Below are 11,880 nucleotides of genomic sequence, written 5' to 3' on the forward strand. Positions count from 1 at the left end.
ATTAAAAAAGGCTTTATGTTAAATTATTAATAAGAAATTTTAGGCCTAAATATAGTAATTATAACCATTGTAAAGTTAATTAAAGCATTATTTTAAAAACTATATTTACAAAATGCTAAGACAGTGATTTTTTATTAGTTTATAAATTCCAGCAGTTAATAAATATTTGATTCACTTAAGTAATTTGAAGGCTATAATGGCATAAACTTTCTTCATAGTATCACAATAAATGTTTTCAATAAACATACATGAAAGCATTGTTTATAATATTTTCCCATTCAATCTCTGATTTCTAAGATTAAGTGGACCATTTTTACTGAATGGTAGAACCCTAAACTAAAAACTAGTCATATTCTTTCAACAAAACTAAAACAGTAATTACCATGTATCAAAAAACAAAAATAACTGCCATATTGTATCAAAATAGCAATGTGCTTTAATCACATGATATATTTTCATGAAAGTTTAAACAAAATCACCTTTAAGATCTTGGCCATGTGATCTGCTCCTTGCCATGTCAGATTACACCCCGTGAAATTTATTGTCTTAAGAGTGATAGAGTTCTTTATACCTTGACAAACAACTAAAAGGGGGGGAAAAAACCACACACACACATAAGATGAAGAGCCTATACAATTGGTCAATCTTGATTTACTCACTTTTCTTGAGTCTATTAGAGTTTATAGCTATACTCTAAAAATACTGATCTGTGATCTTTGCAGAGAATCGATTGGTGCATTCTAAAATATGGCAGTAACAAAGTGTTATTCCAGTGTATAGCAACAGTTTAATTCTATTCATATGCTAAAACTGAACTCTGAATATTGCAAACCTTATTCCCAACCACTCAGTAAAGTACTATCTACCCTTTGAGACATAGGAAAAACTAAAATGCCTAAGAGTCTTCCTATGTTCATTTCCTATAACCTTATCTCTATTATCAATCAACATATTAAATGTAAACTATAAATCCAGAATTTTATTAGGTGCTATACAATATACTAGAGCAATATAAGATAGAAGACCCCAAACTTTATTCCCTCAAATTGAAATGCAGTTTTCCTTACCCCTCAAACCACTATTGGACATGGTGATCATATACTAATACTTCAGGTCTCCAATCAATCGTCACCTCCATGATTACTTACATGATATGCCCCACAAACACTGAGTTTGCTGGTCTTTTATATACTCTCATACTGATTTTTTTTTCTCTTTTTCTCTTGCTATTTCCCTTCCCATAATATTTCTTAGAGATGAACAATACAAAAATTATATATTTGTGTAGCTCGTGGCTTAACATAACCTTAAGTAAAATTAATTCAGAAAGTATCGAGCATGACGAACTTTCATGGTACAAGTGAGACTGGACCAAGGTTTCAGCAGGAACAGGAGACAATTCAATTCAGGTAGACGCAGCACCAAGAAAAGGTCCAGATAGGAATTAACATGGCGTGCAGGGAATCATGAGACCAGTCTAATGAGAAGAGACATAAGTAAGATTGAAACTCACTTTCTAAACCTCCATCTCCAATTGGACAATTTGCAAGAGACAGGTGCACCAAAGTAGATGATTTATTCAATCCCTTTAAAAGGGGAGAAAAGGTTAAAAAATTTACTGATATAGTTGCCTCCTAAAACAACTATTAAATGTCCTCAGGACACAATGGAGAAAGCTTACCTTTGTTAAAATATTTAAATCTCTCTCTCTCAGAACTAGTCCATTTAGCTCCAGGTTCTTCAGAGCATTTGATGCACTTAAACAGCATTTAAGAGCTTTACATAGCTGAAAGGTCACATCTCTGGTTCTTATTGCAGGAACTCGACTTCTACAAACTTTACTTTTGTCAGAACCTAAAGCAAAGTATTGTGAAGTTAGTGATTTCAAGCATACATTTTATCATTAAAAAGCATCTGCTGCCCTGACAGAGTTGGAGCGTCATTTATTAAAGGTGTCTGTGACATCCCTGGTTGGGCACATATGAGAGGCGACTGATCGATGTTTCTCTCCGTCTCTCTCCCTTCCTCTTTTTCTAAAAATCAATAAAAAAAAAAACCAAACATATCCTTGGGTGAGGATTTAAAAAATAAAAATAAATAAAAAGCATCTGTTCTGTGCTAAGGCATAAAGCCCTCTTTAAGAAGGGGTACATGTAAACTCGAAACTTCAACCACATAAGATATAGAAACAAACTATGTGAGTAAAAGAAGTTCACATGGAAGCAAAAAGTTATATCTAAGTGATGCTTCAAGATAACCCTGAAGTTGAATCATCTAGAACAGCAATATTCAACCAATGCGCCACAAGAATTTTAAAACATCCAATACCTGACTACTTAGTAGTGTCCTCTTTTTTTTTTTTTTTTACCGCTTTCCCCTTAGATTGTTAAATAAAAAAAAAAAAAAAAGAAAACTCCACAAAAAAAAACAACAGCCAATAAAATAGCCATCTGGTGTGAATGAATCAAAATTATACTTATTTTTTTTTTGTCAGACTGGCAAAAAATGTATTTTTTTTTTTTTTTGCTGTGCACAGAATTTTAGTAATTAATTTGTGTGTGACAGGAGATGAAAAAGGTTGAAAATCAATGATCTAGAAAGATGAGAATGACCACAGAGTCCAGTGGGAGGTGCATTAAGTGCAGAGGGAGCACATGTGCAAAGACTTGCAAGCCTGACACCTGCCAGGACCGACAGTATGCAGGTGAGGATGACTAAAGGCCAGGGGTACAAGTACGGGAACAGTCAGAAATTAAAATAGAGAGGTCGGCCCAAGCAAGCCTGGGAGAGAGTATGGCTTTAATCCCACAGGCGATGAAGACCAGGGCTACCACTAGAACAGGTGCTTCTTAGAAAGAGGCAGCCCACTGCTGAAGGACCAATCAGGTAAAGGAAAGAATAAGAAAAAGGTACCTACTTCAGATTAAAAAAAAGCATGCCCTCCTCAGGATCAACTAGCTCCATGAGGCTTGGCAGAGCACAGCTTAGATTTCAAGCCTCTGTGCAGAACACAAGATTTGCAATCAACATGCACTAATCCTCTGGGTGTAATTATAAGCATTATTTTAAGCATATCTTTTCATTTTAGAAGATCACTCAAGGCAGTAGGCAGATGAATAGAGAGAAACTGAACTCAGGGGCAGCAAAATCAGCTAGAAGCTTCTGCAATAGACCAGGCAAAATGTGCTTAAGGATGAAGAAGCAAATCTACAACCTAGACCCACTGGATGAAAGTGATCAAGAAGGTTCAATAAAGGAACTCTGAAGAGAATGGTCTCTGTAATACAATTTTTTGTTTTTTACATTCAATGTAAAATATTAGGCAGTATTAAGTACAATGATCTTGACTCTAAGGTCCCTTCCAACTAATTTTGTTTTGATTTCTAAGTCATTACTTTGGTAAAGTCTTCAGAGGTACAGAACAGTTCCTACACCTGAATAAGATGCAGAGAATGACCTGGCCAGTTTGGCTCAGCAGTTAGAGTGTCGGCCTGCAGTTCGGTTTCCGCTAAGGGCACATACCTCTGTTGCAGTTTGTCCTCGGCCCTGGTTGGGTCATGCAGGTGGCAGCCACTCGATGTGTCCCTTTCATGTTGATGTTTCTTTCTCTCTCTCTTCCTTCCACTCTATCTGAACAAAAACAAAAAAAAATGGAAAAATGTCCTCAGGTGAGGATAAAAAAAAAAAAAAGATGCAGAGAATAACCTGACTTCTCTTTACCAGGGGATGTGTTGAACTGTCCTTCCAGAAGAAGTAACAGATGATGTGAACCCCAGGGCCTAGAAAAAAGCCAGGCACATGAAAAGTATTCAGGTTTTTAAAAAAATAGATCATCGCCCTGGCCGGTTTTGCTCAATGGTTAGAGCATCGGCCTGCGGTCCAGAGACCTAGGTTCGGTTCCTGCTAAGGGCACATACCTCAGTTGCAGTTTGTCCCCGGCCCTGGTTGGGTCGTGCGGGTGGCAACCACTCAATGTGTCCCTTTCACATCGATGCTTCTCTCTCTCTTGCTCTTTCTTCCTCCCACTCTATCTGAACAAAAAATGGAAAAATGTCCTCGGGTGAGGATAAAAAAAAATTTTTTTTACAGGGTATCAATAGTAGAGCAGGTGAAGCCAAAAAGCAAACCATCGAATTGGAATATAAGGAAGCAAAAAACACCCAAAAAAAACAACAAAAAGAAAAAAGAATCCAAAAAAATGAGGACAGTGTAAGGAGCCTATGAAACAACCTCAAGTGTGCCAATAATTGCATCATGGCTGTGCCAGAAGGAGAAGAGAGAGAGCAAGCAATTGAAAACCTATTTCAAAAAATAATAACAGAAAATTTCCCTAACTTGGTGAAGGAAACAGAAGTACAAGTTCAGGAAGCACAGAGTCCCAAACAAGATGAACCCAGAGAGGCCCACACCAAGACATATCATCATCAAAATGCCAAAGGTTAAAGACCAAGGGAGAATCTTAAAAGCTGCAAGAGAAAAGCAGTTGGTTACCTACAAAGGAGCTCCCATAAGACTGTCAGCCAATTTCTCAAAAGAAACTTTGCAGGCTAGAAGGGAGTGGCAAGAGATATTCAAAGTGATGAAAAGCAACGACCTACAAACCAAGATTACTCTATCCTGCAAAGCTATCATTTAGAATCGATAGACATATAAAAAGTCTTCCAGACAAGAAAAAGCTAAAGAATTTCATCACCACCAAACCAGTAGTATTTGAAATGTTGAAGGATCTTCTTGAAGGAGAATAACAAAAACATGAACAATGAAATGGTAAATACGTATCTATCAACAATTGAAACTACAAACAAAACGAGCAAGCAGAACAGAAACAGACTCATAGATACAGAGAACTTTTTGTTGCTTGCCAAATGGGAGGGGGCTGGGGAGATAGGTGATGAAGATGAAGGAATTAAGTACAAATTGGTTGTTAGACTGAAACCTCAAAGGGAAGGGGGGAGGGAGGGCGGTTGAGATAAACCAAAAAACTTGTGCATATATTCAAAACCAATGGACACTGACAATAGTGTGGGAAGGCAGGAGGGGGCAGGATTGGGGAGAGGGGGGTCAATGGAGAAAAAAGGAGGGACATCTGCAATACAATCAACAATAAGGATAAATTTTAGAAAATTTAAAAGCTAAAAATAAATAAATAAATAAATAAATAAAATGAAATCCCGCTTCGCGGCACCGACACTAGGACCACGGGAAGCGGGAACTACAAACCTGTTTCGCCGAGCCACGGCTGGAAGAAGCTCTTGATAGAGATCAGGGGCAGATCTTTGTTAATCTTGAGGGTGCTCAGGAGCGGCGTCCAGTCCACCAGGCGGAGGCGGTCGGCGTTGAAGTCCAGCACGCCCTCCCGCAGGCAGGCGCGCACAGCCGGCAGCGGCACCGAGTCCTGCAGCGCGCACAGGTACTCATAGTGCGAGAAGAAATCGGCCGAGTTGTCGCGCCGCAGCTTCACCGAATCGATCATGGCCAGAGGGCGGCCTCGTGGGACACCGGCGGTGGAGACGACGCCCGCCCCCGCCCGGGAGCCCCCTGTCGCAGCCCGGCTCGTCGGGTGCCCACGGCCCGAAGGCAGCGGCTCGGCCAGAAGATGCAGGGCCTGGGACCCCAGCTAGGCCGCCCTACAACGCCTCGTTCCCGCGCCGCCAGCCGCTCGCCGCGCCGCCCGTTGGCGCCCGCCTCGTAGCCCTCCGCAGCGCGGGGCTGCGATTCAAGCCGGCAGGCGGGCGCCCGCGGGGCGGGGCGCGGAGACGTCAGCGCGCTCGCCGTGCGTACGCACGCAGGCCCCGCCTCTCGTGGGGCTGCGCTTGAGGCCTAAGGGCGGGACCTTCAAAGCGAAGGCGGTGCAAAAGGTAAGTGATTTAGGAATTTGGGCTTCCCAAAAAGGGTGTACTGATTGAGCGAAACCAAAGTGGGAAATGGATGTACCAACGCACTTTAAGTAGTCTGAACTCCTCATGAGCGTCCGTGCTTGCACCGCCCAGGAGAGGGAGTACAGTCATTAGGGGTTATAGGAACAACGATGGCCCATTACATCTTTAGCGTCCGTGTTAATTTCTGCAAAGAACTCTTTCATTTCTGTAGTTTCTGCTTACCTCACATGGTTGTTGGCAGATTGTAAAATGTTCCATGAATTCAGGACATTACTGTGGTCCCTGCTAATCTCTGTTTGTACTGATGATGATGATGGCTAACTCTAGTAAATACTACTTTTCTGTCTCCTAGGCATTATTTTAAGCACTGAGTGTATGAAATCATTAAATTTTTCTAACGACTTCACAGAGAGTTTACTGTTGTATATCCATTTTACAAAAGTGAAACCGAGGCACAGGAAGTTAAGTAGTGTACAGCTAAGTGGAAGAACTCAGGCAATTGGTATTAAATTGAACAAGGAAGCTTTTCAGCAGTTCTCCACCTGTGGGTCGCGACCCCTTTGGGGGTCGAACGACCCTTTCACGGGAGTCGCCTAAGACCATCAGAAAACATATTTCCGATGGTCTTAGGAACCGAGACACCGCTCCTCGATCGTCTCCAGGCGGGCCCGCCCACATGCAGACATGCAGATATGCCCATGTACAACATGAGGAACTGTATTAAAGCGTCCCCGGCATTTAGGAAGGTTGAGAACCACTGCGAGACTGATGTGGCTCTAACGGTGTGGTGACTCATGCTTACCAAAATACAAGCCTGGCTCTGGCCGGTTTGTTTCAGCGGTTAAAGCATCGGACTGAAGGGTCACACGTTCGATTCTGGTCAAGGGCATATACCTGGGTTGTGGGTTCAATCCCTGGCCCTGGTTGGGGTCGTGTGGGAGGCAACCTATTGATGTGTCTCTCTCACATGGATGTTTCTCTCTCTCTCTTCCTTCCAGTCTCTCTAAAAATCAATGGAAAAATATCCTGGAGTGAAGATGGAAAACAAAAAGCCTCTAAATGCCTCAAGTTATGAAAATAAAAAAAGCTAAGGACGTTTAATCCCAAACCAGGCTTTAATCTACAGTCAATAATTTCCTTGCTTTGCTTCCTCCTTTTTCTTGTAAAAAATCTCTCTCCAGCTCCTTCTCTTGGTGGAGTGCCCCTAACCACTTCCAGCTTGGTGCTGCCTGATTTGAATTGATTTTTGCTCAAATAAACTTTAAAAAATTTTAAATATGCCTCAGTTTATTTTTTAACATTGGCCTTAGAACCTGTATGTATTTATATCCAGTTTTTGGAATAATAATAGTCAGGCCTCAGGCATTATGTTTACAGCATTCCTCTTCCATTCATTGCAGTCTGGATATGTATTCCCACCCACTACCAACATGTGTACACTCCACTAAAATACCCTAGATGTGATCAGTAATGATTGTTACATGCAACATGCTCAAATTATAATACAGTCATGCACCACATAATGACATTTCAGTTAACCACAGACTGCATATATGACACCGGTATGCCACATAGCCTAGGTGTGTAGTAGGCTATACCATCTAGGTTCTTGGAAGTGCCCTCTATGATGTTTGCACAATGACAAAATTGCCTAATGACGTATTTCTTAAAATTTATCTCTAAGTGGTGCATGACTGTATAGCAAACACTCTGCCCTCCAACCAGCTTATGAAATGAAACATTACCATCCCTGCTGAAGAGCCCTGTGTAACCACTCTCCCAATCACAACCACTCTTTTTTTTTTTAATCTTTATTGTTGAATGTATTACAGATGTTCCTCATTTTTCCCCCATTGACCCCCTCCTTCCCACTCCTGCCCCCTCCCACCTTTTCCCACACTATTGTCTGTGTCCGTTGCTTATGCATATATGTTCTTTGGTTTATTTCTGCCCACTTACCCAAACCTTTCCCTTTGAGGTTTGTCAGTCTAGCAATGAATTTGTACTTCTTAATCCCTTCACCCTTTTCACCCATTCCTCCAACACCCCTCCTATCTGGCAACCAACAAAATGTTTTCTGTATATATGAGAATGTTTCTGTTCTGCCAGTTCATTTTTTTTGTAGATTCCATTGTTGATAGATATGTATTCATTGCCATTTTGTTTGTTCATATATTTTATCTACTTCTTCAAAAAGACCCTTCATCATTTCATATAATAACGGTTTGGTGGTGATGAACTCCTTTAACTTTTTCTTGTCTGGGAAACTCTTTATATGGCCATCGATTCTAAATGACAGCTTTGCAGGATAGAGTCATCTTGGTTGTAGGTTCTTGCTTTTCATCACTCTGAATATTTCTTGCCACACCCTTCTGGCCTGCAAAGTTTCTTTCGAGAAATCAGCTGACAGCCTTATGGGAACTCCCTTGTAGGTAACTAACTGCTTTTCTCTTGCTGCTTTTAAGATTCTCTGTCTTGAACCTTTTGGATTTTGATGATTATGTGTCTTGGTGGGGGCCTCTTGGGGTTCATCTTGTTTGGGACTCTCTGTGCTTCCTGGACTTGTATGTCCGTTTCCTTCACCAAGTTAGGAAAGTTTTCTGCCATTATTGTTTCAAACAGGTTTTCAATTTCTTGTTCTCTTTCTTCTCCTGCCACCACCAAAATGCGAACGTTGGCAAGCTTGAAGTTGTCCCAGAGGCTCCTTACACTATCCTCATTGTTTTGGATTTTTTTTTTCTTTTTGCTGTTCTGATTGGGCGTTTTTTGCTTCCTTACATTCCAGATCAATGGTTTGCTTCTTGGATTTACATACTCTACTATTGAATCTGTGTAAATTATTCTTTATTTCAGTTAATGCCTCCTTCATTTCTGACTGTGCCTCCAGCATTTCTGACTGGTCCTTTTTTATGCTCTTGAGGCCTTCACTAAGTTCATTGAGCATGCTTATAAGCAGTATTTTGAACTCAGCATCTGTTAGGTTGCTTATCTCCATTTTGCTTAGTTCTTTTCTTGGGGTTTTGTTCTGTTCTTTCATTTGGGACCTGTTTCTTTGTCTCTTCATTTTGGCTGCTTCCCTGTGTTTGTTTCTGTGTATTACTTAACGAGAGGTATGGGGCTACCTGAGACCAGATGCTGCTTGTTTGAAAGAATTTAGGAAAACCTGAAGCAGGATCCAAGACAGGCCAATCCTATAGTTAAGCAACTGGCAACAGCTTGGGTGGGCCTGAAAGTTGGGTGGGGCGGGGCCTCAGGGAATCACCAGAGCAGGGCTACCAGTGTGAGCCAGGTTGATGGAGTCACAAATATGGCTTTTATCTGCCACCCCAGGGAAGGACTCACCAAAGGAACAAAGGCCTCTTACAGCACGTTTGTCCCAGAGAAAGCCCCCTCTCCAGCCCTCGCTCCAGTGCCAAACAGCTCAGTTCTTCCCTGTATGTCTCTGGTGCCCCTCGAGCTGCCTCCCCTCTAAGCTCAGAGGGAGAGAGTCCGATAAGTCCGTGCGCGGGCCCTGTAAGGAGCTGCCTGGGGCTCCAGCCACGTCAGCTTCCCTGAGCCTCAGTTCCCACTGGTTTTTCCAGCCAGAAGTTATGGGGACTTCTCTTCCTGGCACTGGAACCCTGAGCGGGGCGTCTGGTGTGGGACGGGGACCCCTGAATCCTCTGGGAGGACCTTCCCAGCCGAGGTGTCCTCCTGATTTTTATCCGCCACACATGGGTGTGGGACCAGCCTGTCCGCTCCGCCCCTCCTACCAGTCTGGATGTGGCTGCTGCTTTAATTCCGTAGTTGTAGGACTTCCATTCAGCTTGATTTCAGGCGGTTTTGAATGATGGTTGTCCTGTAGTTTAGTTGTAACTTTGATGTGGTTGTGGGAGGACGCAATACCACATTTACCTACGCCACCATCTTGACCAGAGTCCACAACCACTCTTTAGTTGGCCCTGGATAACTGCTCTTATGAACTTGGTATCCATCATTGCAATATATGTCTTTATATTTCTGCTACATTTGTAAGTTAAAAATAATTTTTTTTCTTTATTGATTTTAGAGAGAGGAAGGAAGAGGGAGAGAGAGCTAGAAACATCGATGAGAGAAAATATCATTTGGCCACCTCCTGTGTGCCCCCCGCTGGGGATTGGGCCCACAACCTGGGCATCTGTCTTGACTGGGAATCAAACCGGTGACCTCTTGGTGCATGTGTCGACGCTCAACCACTGAGACGCACCGCCTGGGCGAAAATTTTTAAACAGCATATAACATTCTACTATGTTTTCTTCTGTTACTTGCTTTATTTAGTTTTTATCTTTGCTAGGTTTATCCATGCTGACATATAAAGATATACTTCATACATTATCCTTGCTCTATAGGATTCCCATGTAGCAAAATGCAATGATTTGTCTATTTTCCTCTTGATGGAAATTTAAATTGTTACCAATTTTCAGTATGTTTTTTTTGTTGCTACATCCATTATTTTAGTGCTCATCATCACTTAATGTAGCTGCCCACGATTTTCTTAAAGCTCCCTCTTCCCTGTTTTCCACAAACTACCTTATTCCACTTCTCTAACTCCTTCTTTGTCTCACTCTTGGATGTCTCTTGCTTACTCATTCTAAATGTTGGTGTTTTTCAGGTGTCCAACCCTCTGACATTTCAGTTTCTCTGGGTGATCTTATCTCCTGCTCAGGCTTAAGCACCCCCTCCCGGCTGATGACTTCTAACAAAGATGTCTCTTTTCAAACTGTCTGTGGGAAGCCATAGATCTCTCATTGCCCGAGGCATCAGATTTGTAGTCTTTAGCTTGCCATTTAGGCTCCTTCGTGATTTGATTACCTCTGTGGACTTATTTCTTGCTACATTCCTCCTTGAAAGTTTTCTTGATACACAAAACTGCCTAAAGTTTCTGATGTTCTATCATTCTTACTTGGGCCTTCACAGAGTCTGCCCCTTTACTTCGGACCCTCCTCCTCTACTCCCTCCCTAGGGGCTAACTTCTACTTGTTTCCCACCTTCAGGTTGGGGGGTCACCTTCTCTGGGAAGCCTCCTTTTTCTAATCCTTATCTCTCCTCTCCTGCTTGTTTAGTGCCTAACTGCTCTGCTTTCTGTATCTCTGTATCATAACATTTAATCACCCAATGACAAGTATCTTTTTAGATGGGTTTTCCCTATAAACTGTAATCCCTTTGAAGGTAGAGACCATGTCCCTATGTCTAGCACAGTGCCGGTACATAGGAAGTGTTGAATAACGACTGTTGGAGCAATCTCCTCTCTTCTCCCTACAAGTCACTCCCCACACCTTATTGCCACTGCCTAGGGATACAGCTCAGGGAAACCTTCATCATATTAATTAGCCATTTAACATATTCATTTACATTTTTTTTTGTCCAAGCTTACTTATTTTCTGTCTGGCAAGATTTTTTTTCAAGACTTGCCTGATAATCTCTACTCTACTTCCATTTAATTACAGCCGAATCGTTCTTCTTTTGGCTCTTTTGGTCTTAGTGCTCTTTTCGGCATCTGGTAGGTGCTACCCACATGCGTCCCTGAATACAGTGAGCAAAAGCTGCCTCTGTACAGCACCTCTGGGACCCTCTGACAATCCAGTATGCCTGGCCTAAGACAAAATGCTTTGGCTTCCCTGCAGGCACACACAGTACAGGAGATGGGCTCTCTTTCAGGGGTCTGGCGAGTGAATGTTTGACTAGAGGACAGTTTAAGTGGGATCATTTTATCGCTTACACTGTACTCTACTCCTAGTTTATCCTGACAACATATACCCAGTCTTCCAAGCCAAATGACCTTTCCATGGAACCTCAGTGCTAATACTACTTGCTCATCTCTAACATTCATCTTCTCTGGACCTGTGTTCTAGAGTAACGAGTTTGTTGGATCCAGCCCCAGAGCTACATCAACAAAGTAGGCTGTCTTATTTTAAGTGACATGTGGTCCCCATTTCTCTTTTCCAATCCCTTACTTACAGTTATTTACAATGGCTCTTCCAAG

The 11,880-nt window shown here is 42.1% G+C and overlaps 1 protein-coding gene across 2 annotated transcripts in view; it reads right to left on the reverse strand.

The window, feature by feature from the left end:
* CEP78 (centrosomal protein 78) overlaps positions 1 to 5,579 on the reverse strand; it is a 30,093-nt gene extending 24,514 nt beyond the window's left edge. For both annotated transcript variants that reach the window (XM_036260890.1, XM_036260889.1), the window contains exons 1-4: positions 5,221 to 5,579; positions 1,682 to 1,854; positions 1,514 to 1,586; positions 480 to 583 (exon numbers count right to left, since the gene is read on the reverse strand). In XM_036260890.1, the coding sequence (XP_036116783.1) occupies positions 480 to 583; positions 1,514 to 1,586; positions 1,682 to 1,854; positions 5,221 to 5,473 (603 nt within the window). In that variant the 5' untranslated portion in view covers positions 5,474 to 5,579. The remainder of the gene's footprint in view (positions 1 to 479; positions 584 to 1,513; positions 1,587 to 1,681; positions 1,855 to 5,220) is intronic.
* Between the last annotated feature and the right edge of the window lie 6,301 nt (positions 5,580 to 11,880).

This window comes from Molossus molossus, unplaced genomic scaffold (assembly GCF_014108415.1).
Source record: "Molossus molossus isolate mMolMol1 unplaced genomic scaffold, mMolMol1.p scaffold_m16_p_14, whole genome shotgun sequence".
Classification (NCBI taxonomy): domain Eukaryota; kingdom Metazoa; phylum Chordata; class Mammalia; order Chiroptera; family Molossidae; genus Molossus; species Molossus molossus.